The sequence below is a fragment of the Pogona vitticeps genome, chromosome 4 (genome assembly GCF_051106095.1).
Source record: "Pogona vitticeps strain Pit_001003342236 chromosome 4, PviZW2.1, whole genome shotgun sequence".
NCBI lineage: Eukaryota > Metazoa > Chordata > Lepidosauria > Squamata > Agamidae > Pogona > Pogona vitticeps.
In genome coordinates, this window is record NC_135786.1 from 57,869,132 (window position 1) to 57,893,529 (window position 24,398).

General features: G+C 40.2%; 1 protein-coding gene across 1 annotated transcript; it reads left to right on the forward strand.

The window, feature by feature from the left end:
* Nucleotides 1-467: 467 nt before the first annotated feature.
* Nucleotides 468-22,456, forward strand: SYPL2 (synaptophysin like 2). The gene is made up of 6 exons (XM_072997472.2): nt 468-539; nt 783-854; nt 5,373-5,497; nt 10,505-10,709; nt 11,758-11,949; nt 16,268-22,456. Exons 1-6 carry the CDS (start codon nt 468-470, stop codon nt 16,400-16,402), a joined length of 801 nt encoding a protein of 266 aa, XP_072853573.2. The 3' UTR covers nt 16,403-22,456.
* The last annotated feature ends 1,942 nt before the right edge of the window (nt 22,457-24,398 follow it).

Sequence of the window (24,398 nt, forward strand, 5' to 3'; positions counted from 1 at the left end):
GCGGCGGTGCTCCCAGCATCCAGAGTTGGGTCCAGACCGTATCGGCGCCATACCGGCAACACTACTAAGCAAGGCGCCGCTCCTCGTCAGGAAGACTCGAGACGGCGAACGAGGCTCGGTCCGCCTGCGGAGACGTCGCCGTCGGCCCCTTCGGAAGAGAGGCGGGGCCGCAGGTCGAGGAGGGCGGGGGCGCCGCCGCTCGCCGGGCTTGAGCGCCCATGTGCGCGAGCGAGCTTTTGTGCTTGCCGCCCCGTGACGCGCTCACTTTCCCTTGCGAGTTTGACAGGAGTTCCGACGGGGCTTTTTTCCCCGCAGCTCCGCGGAGGAAGGAGTCGCCGCCGCAGCCGCCTCCGACTCTCCTCGCTCGGACCTCTCCTTTACCTCCGCGCCGGAGAACCAGAGAAAGCTGCGCTCCCCGCCCCGGCCACACAGCCAGCGGACCCAGACCGTCCACTCCCCGCGCGAGCATGTCGGAGCCCGGCGCCCGCACGACGGCGGCGGCGGCGGCGGCGGCAGACAAGGAGGCGCGAAACCCGGTGGTAGGGCCCCTCGCTTTGTTGGCTTCTCGCGTGGTCTCCCCGCACCCCCCCCCCCAAGAGTCCTGGTTGTTCTCGCTTCTGCTCGCTCTCTCGTCCCTGCCTGAGCCTTACCCGCCCGTCCGCCGCCCTCCCCCCCCCGGCACTTCTTGTGCTTTCCTCTCCTTGCTGACCTGACCTCCTGGCCCTTGTTTCTCTCTCTCTCACCCCCCCTCCCCGCCCCCCCCCCTCTGCTTTCCTCGCCAGGCCCAGCTGCTTTCGGGGCTGCGATGGGGCCGGCTGGAGGAGCCCCTGGGATTCATTAAGGTGCTGGAGTGGGTAAGTTTGCCATCGCGTGCCCCTTTGAAGGCGCTTTCTATTTCAGAGCCGAGAGCAGGAGGTGCCGGGAAAGAGCGGTGCCGAAGTGTGTGTGTGTGGGGGGGGGTCGGTGAGAGAGGCGATTACGCTCCTACCCAGCAATGCACCTCAGGTTCTGTCCTGGGAGCTGGGCTAGAAGGGGCAGAGGGAGGGAGAGAGGGCTTGACTTTCTGCCTGTGGAATCGGGGCAACGTGTAAGGGCAGTCGGGAAGGGAGTGCCCTCTAAGGCAGCCCTTCTATGTGCAAGGAGTCTGGATTTATGGACTGGGGTATGTATGGGAGCTGGCGTTAGCAGCGCTCACATTTCACTCGGACGGGTATAACCTTTCTGGAGCTCTGATCCTGCACATACCGCGCCTTAACATGTCCCTGAGCTCACAACTTTGCTGTCTTCTCCAGCTTCCCAAGAGGAGATTAGAAACCCTGGACATATTTAGTTCTCAGGCTGGAGTACAGTTATGGAGGGGCTCTGGGCTAATCTCGATGCATATTTCTCCAGAGGAGCAGCATCTAGGAATAGTTAGTTACTGTAATACCCCCATTCCGTGAAAAGCCTCAAATTTAGTTTCTATTACAAAAATGATTTGTCCATTAAAAAAGGGAAATTACTAGGCCTGAATGCACCTAATGGTTTTTAAATGGGAGTAGCCTCAGGTCCTCATTATAGAAAAAAAGTAATAAAATAGAAAAACTTTGCTATTTGCTATGAAGTCACTTCTGACTTATGGCAACTCTATAAATTAATTGCTAACTAAAGTTCCTGTCACTGATAGCCCTGTTCATATTTTGCAAACAAAAGACTCTAGTTTCCTGTATTGATTCAATCTATCTCATGTCAGGTCTTTCTCTTTTCTTCTTCTTCTTCTTCTTCTTCTTATTATTATTATTATCTAAAGAGAAAAAAGAAACAAAATACAAAAGGAAAAAACGAAAGAACGTGGCTTTTATAATACTTTTCATAATACTTACTATTATATTTTAGTGTAAGCTTTTGTACACCATGTCCATTTCTTCTGACATATGGAACAAAAATAAAATACTGTACAGGATGATAGGCTTACACAGAATAACATGGCTACCTCTTCCAAAACTAAAATATTGTGGTAATGCATTGTCCCAGCAGCCATTTAATTTGTTTTTGGCCGACACTGGCACAAATTGATGGCTTTTTAGAGAGGAGGACAGTTTGCCGATGTTAGATGGTATCAATTGAGGGACTTTTTGCTGATTCCTTTATTTGTGCATTTGCACAAAGTTCTTCCTGAAACTTTGAGAGGTGTGAGGAAAGGGACTGAGGAGTGTTGATAAAAATTAAATGAAATGTCATTCATTTTGTGTTACGGTGCAACAGCCTTTGAGGCGTTTAGGCTTCTGTGCAAACAGACATAAGTATTGGGTAGTATAATATAACCACTGGAGGCCTTAATGTTCTTGAGCAATTGAGTCTGCATGCTGCATTGGGCATGTACTTCACAGGGCATTAATTTCTGAACCAGTGCCTCAAGATCTACTAGCAGGGAGTGAGTACTTTTGTGAATGGATTGGCCGGCTCAAGCAGTGGGTCCTGGAAACAATGCAGCTTCAGAAGTGTAATGAGCAATTAACTGTGCAGTGGTGCAACTGTGAAGCATCATTAGATTGCTCACACCTTCTCCGTTGTCAACTTTTCTTGTTAGCCTAACTCTGTGTTTTCTTCATGTAAGTTCTTATGTGCGTTATTTTTTTGCTATCTACAAGTAACACTCTTTATTTTACATTCTATTATGTGCCTTTCTGGCCAGCTGGCCAGTTAACTTCTTAGCCTCGTCATTCATGATAGAATGGTTATATGAACCTCTCCTAACACGTTTTTGTTATAGGGCAGAGGCAAACATTAAGGTTTGTGTCAAAAGAAACATCCATTAGTAGCTATGTATAGTTGGAAGTGAGGGGACAAAAACCACTTGCCCTATGGAGTCTATTCCCTTCAGATAGCTCAGTATCCATGCAGAACCCTAGTCAATGACACAGGTGCTAGGTCTTGAAATGAATAGAATATAAAGCCATGTCACTTGTAGGTAGTTTTTCCATCACTGGGGTGAGTAATGTTTGGCATTCCAGATGTTGTTGAACTACAAATCCTACTGGCTATGCTGGTTAAGGTTGATGGGGATTGCACTCAAACAAAATATGCAAGAGGACATGATCTTCAGCTTCAGTTTCTGTGCCATGACAAGACATTTCGTTGCATGTTTTATTTCTGAGTGTGGTGGAGCATTCAACAAGATGCATGGCTTGTCCAGGTAATTTGTTCTAATGGCGATATGCTGTCTAACATGGTGTTTTCCTTTCTGTGTAAAAGCTTTTTCTTCTTCCTTACTGGCAATTTTAATTGGAAAATTAAAGCCAAAGTCTGGAATATTGTCACTGCCTTCCAGTCCATTTCTCCATCTGTTTACACAATTTCCCCCATATTTGACTCTAAATTTGCATTGTCCGGATAAGTATCTGCAGCAGGTTGTTGTCGAGACTGTTGCTCCACTTTTCTTCAAAGCTCCTGCTTTCAGTTTGATGGTGGCTCGACCCTATCATCCAGTAGTCATTAGCTACTAGATGAATGCAAACCACATGAAGTGGAGATATGATAGCATAGTAGGAGGAGTCAGCTGACATGACTGGGTAATGAAGTGATGGTAGGAGGAAATTTGTGGCATAGTGTTCTGTTTTATTTCTTTTTGAAATGTAGGATACCAAAGCATTGGTTGCTTTTATACAACTGTGGCCAAGTTGCATTAGATTGGGTGGTCGCCTTATCCCAATTGTGAAGTTCTTCAGCTGTAGCAATATAAAGAATACTTTTGCTAAGGCTTGCCCACCAGTACTACCTTTCATGTTTGACCATTTTAACTTGTCAAGAAAACTATATATCATGACTGACCACCTTTGCTCAAAATAGCTGAGATGTAGCAGGCCAGTTGCTTTGCCTTCATCTGTTGTCACCCAAGTGCCGTAATTCAGTTTTGATATACAAAAGGTGGCATCAGTGGCTTGCTAGAAATGTCTTCTACTACTCATTTGTTATATGAAATGCTGAAGTAGTTTAGGACAGTGGTTCTTAACCTTGGTTTACTCAGGTCTTTTTGAACTGCAATTCCCAGAAACCTCAGCCAGCACAGCTGGTGGTGAAGGCTTCTGGGAGTTGCAGTCCAAAAACACCTGAGTAACCCAAGGTTAAGAACCACTGGTTTAGGAGACACATGGTTTCTGTTGAGCCTAGTGTGAAAAAAGAATGCTGATTTCTCTTAGGCTAGCAATAATTCTCCTGTCCATTTGTTTTTGTAGTAGCTGTTGGCCCACCATTGGTTCTTAGAATAAGTCTGGGTAAACCTTGTAAGATGTGCTTGGTATCTGATGCCTCTTTTGAAGAGACACGGCTTGATTTAGAACAGTTTTAAAGCCAAATCTTTCTGTCTCATTTTCTCATTTATCGTTAACTTTGTGATTGTCAAACTCATTCATGTTTTCTCATGTATCAGGCAACTCAGCATTTGTATAGTAGTGGTGAAACGTATCATAGGGAGACTTGACAGAAACTCAGTTTTGGATATCTGCCATCACCATCATTTACTTTTATGTACCTCTTTTTTTTTTAAACTCCTGCAATTTTTGCTGGGCTTTGCTGATTTAAAAGCACGGTTAGCTCTTGATCAGAATGATATGTTAAACTGGAATAGATGCATGTGAGAGAGACTATCAGACTTGCTCATTTGCTTGTGATGCTGTAATTCTTCTTGGGCTGATCTTCTGTAGTTTTGAGCCATTGGAATGGAGACTAAAAGCTTCTGAGATGACTGGAACAATTATTTTATGCTCTGTAGTTAGTAATAATCTTAAACCAAATCACTTCCTATGTTTGATACTGATTGACCTCTTTCAGTTGTCTTAACATGGAATCAAAATGAACCCCAAGTGTGTGTGCTTTTAACCACTAGTTGCACATCTAAAAGTTCTAGCACCACCTGTTTTTCTGCAAGGAGGCAGCCATTCCAGCTTGCTTCTTTTCAAAGCTTTTTGTGATAGCACTAGAGAAGGTTTCTGGAGACTGTATTTGAAGAAGCTAGCTTTCATATCCAGAAAAAACTGGGTGGCAAAATTCTCTTCTTATTTTTCATTCTTTTGTGGGCCTTTCAATAAAAATACTGGGCATAGGAAAACACGTTTCTCTCCAGTTGTTGTTGTGCTTTTTAAGTTGTCAGATTTGCACATGGGATGTGCATTATGACATGATATGGCTTGCATGCAGGCTGATCCTATTGAGATGACACTGGACTGTTTTGATCCACAGGCTAAATCTGAGCAGCTGTGTGTGGTGTCTCAGACCTTTGATAATTCATAGCAGTTGGTGAAGGCAGATACGTTGTCTTGCATGGAGTGTCTGTGCCCCTGCTTGTTACCAAGTAGAACACGTTTGGTCCTAAACTCCTTTGCTTTTTTCTCTAGCTATTTGCCATTTTTGCCTTTGGAGCCTGTGGTTCTTTCAGTGCAGAAACAGGGGCTACTGTGAAATGCAATGCGGACCCTAAAGAGACGACTGCTATCACTGTGCAGTTTGGATATCCTTTCAGGTAAAGGGAGTCTTACTGAGTGCTAATTTAGGAGATAACATGTAAAACTGGACTTTGCAGCTCACATTTTTCTGATTTAGGGGGAAAAGTGGCCTGTAATTTTATTAGTGAACCTCTTTTCAGCAAGGTTTTGTTTAAAATTTGTTGAAATGAAACCTTTTTCAATATTTTGTATTTCTTCACCTTGTGGGCTATTTTGCAAGACATTTATTTATTTATTTATTTATTCATTCATTCATTCATTCATTCATTCATTCATTCATTCATTCCTGTAGGATCGCCTTAAAATATTTACTGATGGCTCAAACCATATTAGATTTGGGCTGAAAAAGATATACTATGTACTGGATTGACTGCTAGAGTCTTCTTTGTATTTAGATCCAGAACATTCATTTAACTGTGTTAGAGAAATCCAACATGTTTAACAGTTTTTCCTTGCTTCCTTTGATATTACTAAGATATTACTAAGATATTACTAATTTTGGTTTCAGGTGAGGTTTGCCATGTATCATAGATAGCTGACGATCAGGGAGCACGAGTTCAGAGGCCCTGGGTGCATGCTAGTAGTTATATGGATCTTTGGATCATTCACTTGTCTCTCAGCACAAAGAAAGTTCAGGAATGTACAATTCAACTGATGCAAGCATATATCTACCATAAAATGAATTGTATTTAAACCATATCATATTTGTAGACCAGTATGTCCACAGAAGCAATCTTTTGTCAAACATGTACAGAATACATGTGATTACAGCACACATCATATCTGTTCCTTCCCAGTTCAAAGAAGAAATGTAGTCTCTTTTTAAATAGGCCATTAAGATAACCAGACAAAGGAAGTTGTTAACTTTTTTGACACCTTGGCTTTGAGGGGCTAAGTAAATATTGTTGAAGCAAAGAGATGTTGTAGTCAAGAGGGTACACAACACAACAGAAACAAACTGGTTAGAGTGGTATATAGGAGGAAAGGCAATCTTTTTGATAACCACAGTTCAGCTGCAGTTCACTCTAGACATTGCAGCTGAGGCTTCCACGCGTTTCTTTAGTTCATATTCCCTCTTCTGGAAAATGTTTGTGTGTGTATGAAATCTGTTATTAGATATGTTAGCAATGAAGATACACCTTCCAAAAACAGTATACAGAGGAATCTTGGTAAAAAATTATTTTATTGCACTGCACAATGAGTTGTTAAGACATCAACATGACTTTTTTGGTGATCTACAGAGAACCTCATGGGTGAACTCTACTGATCCAAATCTTTTTGCTTTGCCATTATGACTACAGTACCTAGAAATCTATTATCTGTTTAAGCTTCCCGTGGTTTCCTATGGGGCAGATTTTTTTTTCAATTCTGTTTTGGTTACTGTCAATAAGTCTTCTTTCTCCTGAGACATCAGAACTACCGTCTGGCCCAGGTATTTCTTCCCTCTTGGAGCCCTTTAACAAAAGGACTACTTTCTCCAGCAGGGCTGTATAAAATGGACAAGGAATCAGAGCATCTTGGTTGCACACACCTTTGCTACATCAGTATTTCTAAAGGCAACCTGAGCAAATGAGGATTCTGTAGTAAACTGAAATACTTTTCTTATCAATGCCTCAACGTTTCTTGTGTCTGCCTTAGAAGTCTGTTTTACAGGAAGTGTTTGATCTGAGATTGATTCCCATCTCCTTCTGATTTAAATGCATTATATTGTATTTTAAATTATATGTGGAGTGGGGGCTCATTTTGGGTAGAAAGGTAGGTCAAGAATGACATTATAATGTTGTTAAAACTATAACTGAAGGAAATCTCTGTACTGCTAACTACTAAGCAAAATAGCAGACTGGAGGCTGTCTAAACTGATCCAAAACTACAATTATAGCACAAAAACTCTGCATCAATTGCCATGTCCATTCCATACTATCTAAGCACTTGCAGAGCAATGCTACAGTACCAGATTATGATTGGGGTAGTTTCTGGCCACTGATTTACCTTTGAATTTTTGGCCACTGATTTACCTGTGAATTCTGAAAGCTTTCACTTACTTTTGGTACAGGAAAGGAAACACCCTTCATTGCAAACGTAAAAGCAGCAGCTGATGACAGGTCTGTCATCTATTGAGGGAATATAAACAAGTCTAATGCATTTGATTGTTTTTTTCACTGTACATGCTTTCCCTTAGTTTACATTTGAGTGACCCGGTTCTGGTGAGGCTTAGTAGTTAATATACTGCAGTCAATGTTTGCAGCTCTCTGCATCTACTACTGCCCAAACTAAGAGACTGGATTAGGTCATTTGTGGTATTTCTTAGTCTTTTTTTGCATGCAGATAAATTATTAAGAATACAACAAAGGATTTTATGTTGGTGAACTACCACAAGACTTGTTGGATGAGTGGAAATGAGACCAAACTTAGAATGAAATCAATACTATCCTCCGTGCATGAAAGATATGAACATGGTTATATCTCTGTGCATCTTTGCCTCCCTGCCAACATCTGATAGCTATAAATAGAGGCATGTCTGTGAAGTCTATTGAAATGCCTTTGACAAGAAGGAGAACAAATTGGGAGGGGTAGTTATGGTGTTGGCAGTGGCAGCATAGAACGAGATAGCTGACGAAGATTCATTTGAAGTAATGAATTCTTTATGGGTTGTGAGAAGCTCTTGAGTTGGAGGAGGTCTTTGCTGTCATCCTTTTGACCCTCTTTCTGCTTAACCTCCAGATTGTGGGAAGGCATGGCAAATAAATGTGTGGGCTGATACATCATAAAACACTTCCAGCTTGTGGGGGATATAAATGTCTTCCTTCTTGGTCATGCCTCCATTACAGGAAACTCTTGAGTAGTCTAGTCTTAATCTTTGAATTACGATTTGGACAAGTCTTTAGATTTTTGCCTCAAAGTGTAACTGATGAACATAAGAACATTTTATTTTTAACTTTTCAAAAAGTTTTACTATCTCACAAGATAAGATTGAAGTGGAAGTATTTTAACTGTTCTCAGCTATGCATTAAGTTAGTATTTTTCAGTGTAAGTGTAACTGCCTTTTTAATTTTTCTGCTAAATCCTCCACTGGCTTCTGTGGCTTCTGGTTTATTAAAAGCAGTGGTATAGTTTCACATAACTTACAAAGGATGTGATCTGGCACCCATTGTCTTCATAGACTGCAGTAGGAGGGAAACCGTCTACTTTTAATGTCAGCAAATCCTCGATCAGGTGTTGGAAGTTGCTGCTGGAGGCTCAAGCTCACCAAGCTTCTGACTGCAATACTAGCCTGCTTCAAATGGCACTGGTGGGAAGAGGCTGAAGGCTATTTATATGTAAAGAACCACTGGTGTTATACAACTTGATAGCAGCTGAATGGAAAACTATGATAGTTCATTTTAGTGACTAAAAAAATAAACCCATACAGTTAATAGTTCTTCAGTTTCTATACTTCCTCTGATATATATGATCTGTTTGCAGAGTAATACATACACTTATGTTATAGATTCAGACAGCCCTGGTGCAACAAAGCCAAGCTTCTCCATAATGGGAGAGATGCAATTCGATACATCAGCATAGTAATTGCTTTGGGAAGCTGGGAGTGTCAAATAGAAATAGTGGTCCTACTAAACGATACTCACTTGAGCAGACTCAATGCCATTTAAGCATAGAATGCTAAACTATGCTTCTTGTAAATCCCGGCTTACTATAAAAGAATTTGCTCCTCTTAGACTGAGGAACTAAACTAACCAAAATATGAAACCATAATTTTCACATCTAGAATACTGGATTTTCACACCTTTTGAAAGCCAGGACTGTCAATCAGTATTTGTCTTGGCTTATGACTCCTGGCTTGTTTGAGAGCAATACACCAGTATTCAGGATGGAGATCACATGGTAAACCTTTGGGTTTTGGTTAGCTAAGCTTCCCATGTTAGTAAAAGTAGCTACCTAGCAGCGAAATGGTTGTGTGCTCACCAGAAATCTGGCTTATCTTTCTATACAAACACACCAATAAGTAGTTATACCACAGCCAATGTTTCCACCTGTTAATCTTGGTACTGGAAAGCTAGTCAAATACTGAGGCAGTGACTCTTATATAAATGTAGCCTGTAATCCAGAACTGAAAATATTCTGAAAACAGAAAAGCACTATCTGCCTGTATTGAGGAAAAGGCTCATGTAGATTGCATAAAAGCATTCATTCTACACATGCAAATCTTGAAAACTGTACCAGTGCCAAAGAGGGTTAGCCTTTACAAGAAAGCTGTTTTGTTCTGTCATAGCAGGTTGGATAGAAAATACTTGGCCTGTCTCTAAAGTGTGAGTTAAATATATTGATGGGAATAAGTATAGACTTAGAATGAGTTTTCTTTTGTGTGTGTGTGTGGAAAAAGTAGCGCAAGTCCATCAAAAAAGGAAAGACAGACTTTTTGTTGTTTGGATCCCTTCTCCTTCCCAGAGTTAAGGCTGTACAAAGAAGAGAGTTGCTGCTTTGTATGTATAAACTTATTTCTGTGATACACAGGCTTTAGAACATGCAAAATCTGTCTGGCCTGAGGCTGTATTGGAACAAAATAAATGTATGCTCACACTCCAAGAGGTGATACCCTGCTCATACCATTTTCAGAGCTTGCTTGAAAACCTATTGTTTGTCTCTATTCTGATCAAATGTGTCTTCTGGCCCAATTCCTTTACACCAGATAATGAAACCACCTTGAGAAACTTGCAGGTCACATGTGCTCCTGCATTTGTAGCCTCTCCTAAACATTTTTCCCCAGTTCTGGAAACCCTTCAAGAACAGGATACAAATACCTACAGTATATGTTATGTTTTGCCCTCCAAAGAGACGTTTGACAAAAATTGAAGCGTACCGTCATCCAATTTTTGTTTCATGGGAGGGTTTGACTGGTGATGAAGCCCATAGTGGGTCCTGGGGAGCAAATGGTTGGCCCTTCAAACTCCCACCTGGAGCTTGCTCACCACTGATTTCTGCTGTACTAAACATTTTGTTTCTTTCTCTCTACTTATCAATTTGATCAGGTTGTATAAGGTTCCATTTGAGATGCCAGACTGTATTGAAGGATCTACTGCTAAAAGAGTACTACATCTCATGGGAGATTTCTCAGCACCTGCAGAGTTCTTTGTGACCTTGGGTGTTTTTTCGTTCCTTTATACCATGGCAGCACTTGCAGTCTATCTACGATTCCACTCCCTCTACAAAGAGAATAAGAAGCTACCTTTTGCAGTAAGACCTCATTTTGGTTCTCTTGATGTTTGGTGTTTCGACCCTGAAACAAAGAACCAGTATGTAGGGTTGCAAACTGTATGTAATTACCCTCAGAAAAAGCTTTACTAAAAATACTTAGACTGACTTCTGAGTAAAGATGTCCAGAATTAGACTGTGTCTCTGGGATTAGAAGCAAATGGATAACCAAATGATGCACTCTTCTTTATATTCCATTTATCGTTAAGTTATTTTCACAATGAAGGTAGGTTCACACTCCAAGCTATGTTTTGGGCAAATCTGGGCTGTGTCTGAAACCTTGCCCAGCACCATTATGATATGAAAGGCAGTGCCTGTAGAAATCCATCCTTCTACTCAATTGTTAATTGTACAGGACATTCCTCTTGGTCACATCATCTAGGGTTAAATCTCCAGGCTTCATTTTTAACGATGAAGAGCATTTTGAATTAAGTAGCAAAAGCTAGCTGAAACTTTGAAATTATCTGTGCTGAAATTTAAGCATCATTAGACTTTTCTTTTTAAGGACATGTGCAACCACTTGAACTGGGGTGGTCATGTATCTTATTTAGGTCCTTCAACAGTATTTCGGGTTTGCTACCCTGTTTCCCTGAAAATAAGACCTAACCTGAAAATAAGCCCTAGTATGGTTTTTCAGGATTCTTGTAATATAAGCCCAACCCCAAAAATAAGACCTAGTTAAGTGAAAACCTGCCCTCCACCATTGTGCAGCAACCAGAAGAAGAAGAAGTGACTATATTTGAATAAACATAGATTGTACATGAAAAAAATAAAGCATCCCCTGAAAATAAGCCCTAATACAAAAATTAATCTAAGACCCTGTCTTATTGTCGGGAAAACAGGGTAAATTATATTGAGTATCTTGGAACTCTTATTAAGCAACTCTTTAAAGAACTGTGAGACGGGTGGTAGCTTTGGTAAACTGGACATGAATATTTTCCTTTCAGTGCTTCTTACTTTGGTCAGATTAGAGAACAGTTGTGCTTTGGAATGAAGCTACTATGTTCTTATCTGCTTTTTCTCTCTGCAGGATTTCTGTGTGACTGTCTCATTTACCTTTTTCTGGCTCGTGGCATTTTCAGCTTGGGGCAAGGGTCTGTCAGATGTGAAAGGAGCTACCCGGCCTTCCAGTCTCATTGCTGCCATGTCGGTGTGTCAGCTCAAAACTGCGGTGTGCAATGCAGGGGCCACTCCATCTATGGGTCTGGCCAATATCTCTGTGGTAAGAATTATAGTCCTACTAAAATCCTGGGTGCAAGATTATGTAGTTTTGGGGAGCAAAAAACAGCTTCAACCTCAACAGGCCAGATGTGTTATAGTTTCCATGACTATAGAGTTCAGCCAGTTAAACATATGGCTTTTAATTGTCAGAGAGCTCTGCAGGAAGAGTGAGAAAATCTAAAACAGAACTTGGAAAAATAATTTTTGGGTGACAATTTCCCAAATCCTCTAGGCCATATGATGTGACTGTGCTCACAGGAGGGATTCTGGATGTGTAGTCCATAAGTTACTCTTCCAAGGTCTTTTTATTTGAATGCAGACATTGTCATCTTTTCAGACGTCTGCAGGGTATGCTTCTTACAATTGATACATGCTAACAACAGAAAGCTACCTGAATATTAACTTTTTAAAAGTGCAGTTTGTATCTATATTTCCCATGTGAGTCTGTCTGTCTGTCTGTCTGTCTGTCTGTCTGTCTGTCTGTCTTTATTTATTTATTTATTTATTTATTTATTTATTTATTTATTTATTTATATCCATCCATCCATCCATCCATCCATCCATCCATCCATCCATCCATCCATCCATCCATCCATCCATCCATCCATCCATCCATCCATCCATCCATCCATCCATCCATCCATCTATCTATCTATCTATCTATCTATCTATCTATCTATCTATCTATCTATCTATCTATCTATCTATCTATCTATCTATCTATCTATCTATCTATCTATCTATCTATCTATCTATCTATCTATCTATCTATCTATCTATCTATCTATCTATCTATCTATCTATCTATCTATCTATCTATCTATCTGGTCAAACGACCACTCTAGGCGGCTACCAACATAAATAACTATATATAAAATACAACGAAGTTTAAACATCAATAAAGAAGTTAATCAAGATGAAAGAAGGGAAAAAGAGAAAATATAAAAAAGGAAAAGGAAAGAAAATCAAGCATTAGCTGGAGGGAAGGCCTGCACAAACATCCAAGTTTTCAGTTGGTTTTTAAAGATGCCCAGTGAAGAGGCAGCACAAATCTCCAGAGGAAGGTTATTCCAGAGGCGAGGAGCTACCGTTGAGAAGGCCCGGTTTCTTGTTTTTCCTTCTGAGACTCCCTCGGCGTCAAGCTCCTCAGCCTCACCTCCTGACTCGATCATGTGATACAGGTAGATTTTGGTGGGTGTAGGCGTTTCTGTTTTTCTCCATTCACCAGTGGAGAACACTTATTTATATATAAATGACCACACTCCATTTTCTATCTTTTAAAAGATTGGTGGCTGTGTGACAAATTTATAAGAAAAAGGTTTTCTCCATTTTAAATATCTATAGGCTACTGTCTTGGATAGGATGTAAGCAAATATACATAATGACGTGGCTATGATATTACAATGGTGTAGTTAAAATTTACACTTTAAAATCTCTTTTTATATTATGAAATATAGAAAACAAATACATTTAAAATATACATGACCGAGTACAAAAAGATTTCCAGAGCCACAGCAATAAAACAGGAGTATATTGATTTTTTTAAATAAAAAGGGTCAGTCAAAAGCTTTCAGAACAAATAAGTTCTTGAAATCATGGAGGATGGGTGAAGTACCAGATGACTGGAGAATGACTAATGTTGTCCCTGTCTTCAAAAAGGACAAAAAGGAGGAACCAGGGAACCAGAGACCAATCAGCATGACATCCACCTTGGAGAGTGATTATCAGTGGCTCCTTCTCAAACTGGGAGGAGATAACAAGTGGGGTACCGAGGGCTTAGTCCTGGGCCCTGTGCTTTTCAACATTTTCATTAATTACTTGGATGAGGGAGTGCTGGGAATATTTATCAAATTTTCAGATGCTACAGAATTGGGTGGAATAGCTAATATCATGGAAGACAGGAACACAATTCAAAAAGATCTTGATGTGCTCGAGGACTGGGCTGAAAACAACAGAATTAAATTTAACAGGAATAAGTGCAAAGTTCTACACCTAGGGGAAAAATCCAAATACAGTGGTGCCTCGCACAATGATTGCTTCATACAACGATGAATTCACACAGCGATGGGTTTTTTTGAGGAATTTCCCCCATCGTTTAACGATGTTCTCTATGGGGGAATTTCACTTAACGATGTCCCTTTTTGCTCATTTAAAAGTGTCTTAAAATGTTTGAAACCTGTTTTAAATGCTTGTATTCCATAGTGCACCTTGTGAAACATGTGCAAACTTAATTTGGTTTTGTTCTGAGTCTTCATTAATTTTTGATGATTTTTTTATTTCCCCCATTTAAATCAATTGAATGGACAGTTCAATTCATTTAAATAGGGAAAACAAAAAATCACCAAAAATTAAGGACGACTCAGAACAACACCAAATTAAGTTTGCATAGGGTTCAGGAGGTGGGCTAACGACTGCAAGCATTTAAAACCTGTTCCAAACATTGTAAGACACTTAAAAATGAGCAAAAAGGGACATCGGAAAAGACTTCAAAAGCACTGAAGCCAGCTTCAGTGCTTTTGAAGCTCTTCCGTTTTCGCTCATTTTTAAGGGTCTTACAATGTTTGGAACAGGTTTTAAATGCTTGCAATCGTTAGCCCACCTCCTGAACCCTATGCAAACTTAATTTGGTGTTGTTCTGAGTCGTCCTTAATTTTTGGTGATTTTTTTAATTTTCTCTCAATGGAATGCATTGGACGGAAAGTTCAATGCATTCCAATGAGAGAAAATTCAAAAAATCACTAAAAATTAAGGACGACTATGAACAACATCAAATTAGTTTGCATAGGTTTCAGGAGGTGGACTAACCATTGCAATCATTTAAAACAGTGTCCAAACATTGTAAGACACTTTTACAGGAGCGAAAAAGGACTTCGCAAAGGCATTGAAATGTATTGAGTCGGCTTCAATACATTCCAATATAGGAAACATTGTTTCACTCAACGATGTTTCCTATGGGGATTTTCACTGAACGATGGCAATCTGTTCCAATTGGAACGGATTAACCAGTTTTCAATTCATTCCTATGGGAAATGGTGTTTCACAGAACGATGTTTCACACAACGTTGATTTTTTTGGAACCAATTAACATCGTTGTGTGAGGCACCAGTGTACATAGTTACAAGATGGGGATACTTGACTCAGTAATACTATGATTGAAAAGGATCTCGGAATTGTTAGAGCACAAGCTGAATATGAGCTAACAGTGCAGTGTGGTTGCAAAAAAAGGCCAATGCTATTTTAGTCAGCATTAATAGAAACATAGTCTCCAAATCCTGTTAGGTACTAGTTCCCCTCTATTCAGCACTGATTAGGTCTCATATAGAGTATTGTATCCAGTTCTAGAAACTGCACTTTAAGAAGGATGCCAACAAGCTGGAACAAGTTCAGAGGAGGGCAACATGGGTGATCAGGGGCTGGAAATCAAGCTCTGAGGAAAGGCAGAAAGAACTGGGCATGTTTAGACATGAGAAAAGAAGACTGAGGGGAGATATGATAGAATTTTTCAAATACTTGAAAGACTGTCATAGAGAGGAAGAGAAGGACCTGTTCTGAATCATCCCAGACTCCAGGACGTAATCATGGGCTCAAGTTACAGGAAATCGGATTTAGGCTGAATATCAGGAAAAACAACGTAACTGTTAGAGCAGTATGACAGTGGAGCCAATTACATCAGGGATTGGTCCAAGAGGAGGCGGCATTCAAGAGAAAATTGGATAACCATATGTCTGAACAGCTTGAGCAGGAGGTTAGACTTCATGACCTTATAGGCTCCTTCCAACTCAAATATTCTGTGATTCTATGAAACTATTCTGAATATTAAAAACTGACAGTGCCAATGAGGTGATTCCTTAGAGCAGTAGCCACTATATGAATCTTAGAAGGATCTCCAGTGATGGTCTCAAAGCACCAGTAATTTCATACTGGTTTATAGATCTTCAAATAACCTGGCCCCAAACAATTTAGAGGTAATTCACACAACTTGCAGTAGAGTGTGCATGGCCCATGGTGATTTCCGAGCAGGGGGTGGGGTGAAATTGGCCATGCCTCTATCAGAGATGCCCAGTCTTGGTTTAGAGCTTTTGCACTAATAAATACAGCAGGTCCACTCATCTATATAATACTACTTATTTAATGATGACCTAACTATATACTTCAACCAATGGAGAATAGACAAGTGGGCAAGGCACTTAATCAAATGATTTTAGAATAGCATTAGTCTTTGAAGTTACAAATAGGGTGAAAATCATCACTGTAGATAAATATAGATTGAAAATTAGTGGATATGTGACCATGCACCTCTTTCTTTTGTTTTCCCTTAGCTGTTCGGTTTTGTCAACTTTATACTGTGGGCTGGAAACTGCTGGTTTGTTTTTAAAGAAACCCCTTGGCATGCACAGACCACCAACAAGGAAAGCTCTGCTGAACAAGGAGCTGTTGCTGTTGATAAGCAATAAGGAACCTTCCCCTTCTCTCCTGAAGGCTCTTCTTCCCCCACCAAGAACAAAGAGTGCCTTGTCTTGCCTATGCGTTCATCCCATTTCACAGCAAGGCAGGAAATATGTCTTCTCTGCCATCTTTGCTGCTGTCTAAGAGTCATACTGGCTTCCTCTGTGACTGTTATGGAATGTCTTTCTTCAACTGAAACACGAAATCCTCTTGTGGTCCTAAACATAGAGACTGTACACTGTTCCAGCAAAACTCTTCTTCCATTTTTTAATAGATGTATATAACTGTACTGTACATAGAAACTCTAGTCATCAGTCTTAGGACGTGTCTTACTATTTTCCTTTTTGACCAGATTATAATGGGGAAAAAGTGGGCAGAAATATAAGAGCGTAGAGAGTCCATAGACATTAGTGTCACAGGATCTGAGGCGCTTAGGCACATTTTAGAGTAAGTACACCTTGTACAGTGTAGCCATAAGAAAAGCAGAAATATTAATACCCTTCTTAGCAGAAAAGTCAAAGCAAAAAAGCGGTGTTTTTTATCTTTGGATACACTGGAAGGGAGGAAGAATTGTGTTGCATTTCTTTCTTTTGCATTCTAGAGTAAGAATGTGCTGAATATCTTTCTGCTTTTCTTTAACTCGACAGGATTAAAGTTTAACACATTGTTTGCCTACTGGGGGCTAGTTTACCAATAAATGGCAAAAGCCTGTCCCCCAACCCCCCCCCCTTTGGAAGCCAGCAGTTTCCTCTGGTCATACATAGATAACACTGTGTTCACATTGAGCCACAAGTGCTGTTGCCCGAATGCACCAGTTGTTGCCCTCTGTGTTCCTTCACCATGTCTTAAACATATATGGAAGGCAAACATTTTACTACATAGAAATAGCACCAGTAGAATATTTTTGTCACTCCCTAGATGAAAATCCTAGACATGTACTTTCCTGAGTTTTTGTTTTACCTTTAGATGCAGTATGGCTAGTGGTTGTGTGTGGTTTGTTTGTTTCAGTATGCAAACCTAGAGAAAATTTTCTGTTTCTAGAACAACTGGTTGAAGCACTATGGCTTGAAAAGTTTAGGGCATTCATTTTCTGGTTGAAAAACATGCTGAGGTGAGTTGGAATTCTGTGCAATTCTGTTCCATTGGTAAGAATGTACTGTGGTTAGTGACCCTAATTCTGGCACATCAATCTACTGGTAGCAGCAGCAGCAGCTGAGCCCTCCATATTTTTGTTGCAACCTGCCAAAATCCTTTTAAACTCCACCATGGCAAGAGACAGCTGGCAATAGAATTGTATGGAACATTTGATGGAGTCCTGAGGCATCCCATGCTCTCAAGTGAACATGGGAGTTTTAAAGGCTCCCTACCTGTCAGATGATGGGACCACCAAAGTACAAGTTCAAGACAGTATTAAATTCATCTATTTTCCTGTTCCTCTTACATCATAGATACAGTTTAAACTGTTGTACAAACAAATCAGGTAATTCAGGAGGTCTGTCTCCCTGTCACTTTTTTCTTCCTTTTACTCATCATGCGATTGATACAAAGAAAGGGCTGGAGCCTAAACCCCAGTTTTCCCTGAACCCTTCTTATTGCCCATTTTTTGAAACCTGAGTAGATAAAAAAGAAATCCCCTCCCATTCTTACATCTCTGTGCTTCCTTATATCTAGTTTTGGGTGGGGAAAAATAACTATTCAGGAGTGAGGTTCTGTAGCAGGAAGGGGGTATGAGTTCTTTCTCTGATGAATTGAACTTTTCACATCAGATCTTGTCTGGTTTTGGTCTTTCTCCTACTATCCTCTGCTCCTTTCCATGATGGAAGAGAATCTTTTGCTGAAGGAGAAATGTTATGGTGCTTCCTAAAGTGTGGGACCTCTATTTTAAGCAGACCCCACTTTGTACTTTTTGTAAACTTTGCTCTTCTTCCCTAGTTATAATTATTGCCATTGCTTCTGCATCATACTTATATAACTCTGCAGTGAAGTTACGAACACTGACACAAACAGTCTTTTCCATACTGTAACATGTCTGAGTTCCTTTTGACATAGGAAAGCCAATAAGAAAAATGCCAGAGCAATAGACAGGAGTTTTCCCTTACGCTTCCACTGGAGTTCCGTTTAGAATGATCTTTCATTATTTGAAAAAGCCCATTTAAATCCAGTTTCTGACCACAAAGTATTCCATAACTGTGAAAGCCTAAACTGTAGTTTCTTGCAGGTTAGTGTGTTCTATGATTGCTCACTACAGGACATCAATCCTTTCACTAAAGTAACTGAAAATGCAAACATGCAACTTTGAGGAATTCTATCAACACTCAATGCATGCGCTAGTTAGATACATGAATCTTCCATTTTGTATACACGCCTTATTCCTTCTTTTATGTTATAATTTGCTTACCACTTTAAAAGATTTGTTCTGAGATCCTCAGCTAGTAGAAATCTGTCTAACAGTCTGAGTACTGCCACATCATACCAGTTGAAGATCTGACCTTTAGGCATGAGCTGCAGGCAAAGACTGAACAATACTGCTTTAAACACTGGTAAAGGTTCCTGCAAATGGAAATTGTAATTACACACTGTTGATCATGCTACAGGTTTTTCTCTTCCCATGTGGCCAAATTCTTGTGAGATGAATTGTTTCTGTATTTATTTGAAACAATTAGATGATACATAGTGTGGCCTAATAGCATTTGGCATTTCCTGTATGCACAGCATAGGAGAAGGCTCTTACAAGTAGCTGAAGAGGCAGCAGGTGCGGGTTGCCTACACTCTTGTGGGTTTTCTACATTTTTATATACCCATTGTAGTGAGATCACAGTCATCCTGTGTGACTAACTCATTAGCATCAAGGCTGCATGTTAGACATGATACAGCCCTCCTCTGTGATAGAGGCTCACAATGCAGGCTTATACTGTAGTAGATTAGGTGAGGGCCAACAGAACTGATATCTTATACTGTACTAGCTTTGCATCCCTCCCCTGCCCTGAGAGAAGGCCCATGTCTGACATCTGTTCTCTCTGCTTAGTGTTGGAAACTCTCTGGTTAGAGATGCATAAAGGAAAGATACACTTAACTGCTTTATGCAATCTTGAAAAAGTCAATTTCTACTGAAAGTGGAACAGAAACTAGCCTGGTTTGTCTGCACTGTCTCTTTTCTCAGGCATTTACTGTTCTAGTAGCAATATGTTGCATGTTCTTCGCTCCCTTTGGCTATTGTGAATATGGCTTTAATAAAGTGTCTTGAGAGTTTGCTGTGAGGGGCTGCTAGCTTTGGGCAGGTTTTATTTGTGCTTGGCCACTGTATACACTTGATCTCTGTCCAAACTATGTCATAAAATATGAGTGTATTTTCAGAGATTTTACTACTGTACTGGCTATCCTAAACTTGGGATATGCTGGAACTAAGTGTGTTTTGGGGCACTTGTATATTCTGTATCATCTATAGTTACTCTAATATAAATTGAACACTATGATAATCATATGTTTGTTGTTTTGTGCCTTCAAGTTAAAACCAACTTACAGCAACCCTAACAGGACTTTCAAGGTAAGTGAGGTATTTAAAAGAATGGTTTTACCAGTTCCACACCCCCAGTTTCTGTGGCTGAGCAGGGATTCAAACCTAGGCCTCATGAGTCCTAGTCTGTTACTCTGTCCACTGAAGTCTGATGTCTTGATGAGGGAGGATTTCTGACTTTCTAAGGCATATACAGTGGTGCCTCGCTCGACGATTACCTCGCAAAACGGTTTATTCACAAAACTATGAGTTTTTGCAATCGCTATAGCACTTTGCAAAACGGTTTTCCCTATGGGCGATTTTCGCTAGACGGTGTTTCAGTCCGTGCTTCGCAAGACGGTTTTTTTGGGGACCGTTCTTTGCAAGACGACAATTTTGACAGCTGATCCGCCCTTCGCAAAACAGTTTTCCTATGGGCAATTTTCGCGACGATTATTTTCCCCATTGGAATGCATTAAATAGATTTCAGTGCATACCAATGAGGAACCGCATTTCGCAAGACAATGTTTTCGCAAAACAGCGATTTTCGCAGAACGAATTAACATCGTCTTGCGAGGCACCACTGTAATGTATTTCAGGTATGTACGAAGGGCAGTAATTGGTTTTATCAACAATGTAAAGGTGACATTGTTTTTTTTCCATTGTTTGTGGTAAATACAGGGACCTAAATTCAATGGTTACTTCTAACTAGGGTAGACCTATTGAACCAGTATGTCAACACTAATCTAATTTCAGTTGATTTAATATCAGGTGACTTTAGTCAAGAGTGAATTAGATTTTAGGCCATACACTTCTCTGTTCTATTTTGATCTCTGATCAAACTAGTATAGTATGAAGTGGGCAAGAAATAACCCTCCAGATATAGGGCTGTAACTATCATCACCTGTAGTCAGTGGTGAGGCATGTTTCAAGTTGCAGATCTGTAACATTTTGAAGGCTGCACTGTGGCCACTGCACTTTGATGCAGTACTTCAAGCGTTAAGTGAAAGTGCTGTCAGATAGGTAAGACAGAGCAAACAGATGGATAAAAAATTCTAGAAGTGTGGTCACTCTAACTGCAATAAATGTAGTGGTGTTGAGAGCAGAAAATGCTGACCCTGCCACAAATCACTAGGAAATTTACCGGTAGAAATCTACTTTTTACCTGCCAATACAGCCCCAACAAAAAAGAAGCTCTGTTGGTTAAACCTAATTAAAAAAATAAATGCTCATGTGTAATTTTGCATATTAAACTTAAGGAAACCAGCACCATCATGTCTACAGGAGTAAAGTGGAGTTTTATTTTGCAGTATTATGCTAAATATATTTAATGGTTGTTCTGGGTTTTTCGGCTCTTTGGCCGTGTTCTGAAGCTTGTTCTTCCTAACGTTTCGCCAGTCTCTGTGGCCGGCATCTTCAGAGGACAGCAACCTGTGCTCTGAAGATGCCGGCCACAGAGACTGGCGAAACATTAGGAAGAACAAACTTCAGAACACGGCCAAAGAGCCGAAAAACCCAGAACAACCATTAGATCCCAGCCGTGAAAGCCTTTGCGAATATATTAAATATATTTAATTGAAATAAATAGAAGCCCTATTGTAAAACAGAATAGGATTGTATATTTTAAAGTAAAGATAGTACAATTAATGTCCATATGAATGTCCATTGATGCCACCTCCCTAATTAAAATATTTTAAAGATTAAAGAACTCTGCGGTGAACAGTATCAACTCTGACGGGCTATGATATGTCCAAGGTGCTGATGCAGGACTTGCTTGCTGCTGCCTCCCCCCCAATCACCTGCTCATCTCTGGAGCTTCGTGGGTTGTTGGGTTCAGGGATCCAACCCCAGTCTTAACTTTATCTGCACCGCTAAAGAGATGTGTGATGTGACTAGTAGGGCCAAGGATAAATATTGCCCATATTAAATAACATAAAATTATGAAGTTGGGTTTGTAGGCCAACTTATCTTAATTGTACAAATTGGCAGTACTCTATCTCTGGACTTAATTTTAAAAATCCATAGAAAAAGCACTGCCAATAGATGGCTTTCAAAACTCTCCTTGTTGAGGGAGGAAAGGAGAAAAACTACCACCTCTCTACAAACTTCATTCAGTTCTTAAACTGTTCTGTCAGTGAGTTTTGTATTTGTTCAACCAGTTCTAGCCACCTGTAACATAAGACTATTAGCACTAGTCCTATCTTGGGCAGCAACATACAAGTCTTTGCTTTCTTCTGAGCAACAGACCTTCAGGTATTTGAAGAGTTTTATCGTGTCTCCTCCCCGCCAGTCCATTTTCACCTCTACAAGCTAAAAATATCCTCTTGCCTGTTTCCCAATCCCAGAACACTCAGGGAACATAAAGGGAAATGGCTAAGGGTTTGCTTCTGTGTGAGAAAAATTATGTACTGTACAGTACTTACTTTTTGGAAATGTGTATGGATAATATATTGGAGTTTAGTCAGTAGGTAGCACTGGCCTTAGTTTTATCTGGATGAATTTGAGAGTTTCCTGTGATTGCCTTTTCTTGTTCTAGAAATATAATAAAATTAATTGTCTAGCTTCCTGATCAGCATGTCTTCTGAGTTTCTTCTAATAGTTACCAACACTGGACTACAGCTAGCACTCTGGCAGTGGTAAAGGGCCATAGCTTATCACATCTGAACGTTGCCTAGAGGTCAGTTTTTTTCTCTTGTACTGATACCCTGTTCCCCCCAAAATAAGACCTAACCTGAAAATGAGCCCTAGTATGATTTTTCAGGTACTCGTAATATAAGCTCTACTCCAAATATAAGCCCCAGTTAAGTGAAACCCCACCATCCACCATTGTGCAGCAACCAGAAGATGACATGACTATATTTGAATAAATGTAGATTGTTGTACATGAAAAAAAAATCCCCTGAAAATAAGCCCTAATGCATTTTGGCACAAAAAATAATGTATGATCTTGTCATATTTTTGGGGAAATGTGGTAGTTATGTCAGAGTTAGGAAATTCAAATATATTTTTTAAAAATCACCAGAATTTCAACTGAGAGATGAGGGTTGGAGGGATCTGTTACTTCTGTGCAGTACAGAAGTTATACATGAGGGTGAGTGTCCCATTTTCTGATTACAGCAATCCTATGATATGACTAAGCTAAGGTTACCTAGTTAGCTTCATGCCTGAATGCAGAATTAATCTCTAGTCTTCACTCTCCAGTACACCAAACAGGTTTTCTACAAAAGAAAATGAATCTTAATGCCTAAAAATTAACAAATTGTGCTGATTTTACTAAAATAATCTTAAATTTATTTCATTCTCCCTGCTGAATAAAGAACTGAGAAGTTGGGATGGAAAGGATAGAGATTCCGAGATAACAGAGAGTAATAAATAGGGATAGGATTGTTGGAATTCAAAGACTCCCAGTTCCAAAATTTAGTGAGAACCCCCAAGGTCAAATTATGGGACTGGGAACCCTTAAATCTGCAGGAGGTACAACAGTCCAACATCCCTGCCATTCTTGTGCTGCTTCTTTGATACAATAGAAGAGTACACAGCTGCACCACGGGAGTTGCAAGGATTCTCTGCGACTTGCAAAGGTGCAAGTGGGAGGGAATGAGTTCTGATATGGGCTGCCCTTGGAACTTGTTCCCCTATGCACCTTTGTGAGTTGAAAGGAGTCCTTGTGGCTCCCACAGTATATCAGGTCACTTTTCTAATGGCTCAAAAAAGGAGCTTGGGACAGGTATGAAGGTGAAAGTGCTGCTCTACCTCCTGCCAGTTTGAAGGCTTCCAGTCTTATAACTTGGCTTGGGTGGTTCCTTCCAATTTATGGGGCACTTTAAAAAATCTCACCTCTAGTAATAAATGTGTCCACAAAGCAGGGCAAGGAAGATTGCAGTTTGCATAATAAGGACTGGAAATCTGCTTATGTTTTAAAATCTGAAGTTTTTCAACTCGTGCAGTTGAGAGATGGTGCTATAGATGCCAGGTTCTATTGCTTGTAGCATAAACATGTATCATACAATATTACCAGGATCCAGGGAACATGCTTCATATTGGTGCATCCTACTGCATTTTTAAAACATCTCTGCTGTTTCCCAGATAAATCTGGAAATTTGCCCTACCCATGCTAATTCTGATTTGGTGGTTCCAACTGCATCAGTGGAAATGGGAAGTTACAGAGAACACAGGCCTTGAAGAGGCCTGTGAAGTATACTGGATCAACTTTATTCTTACTTTTGGTCATATTAGAAGCCATTCAGCGGCATTTACAATTCAGCTGGGCCTTATACCCATGTTTCCCTCGTCTGATTCCCATATTGATTTTAACAAACAACCCTGCTTTGAAGTAGCACTGCTGTTGGAGGGAGAAGACTTTTGTTTGTTTTATTCTCATAGAAGACTAAATTGATAATACAAACTATGTAACAGTTTTAAGAATATGAGCCAGAGACAAAGCATATGTAGGGTTTATGCAAAGTAATTGGATAAAAACTATCAAATGACATTTGAAAAAAGTCAAAAGT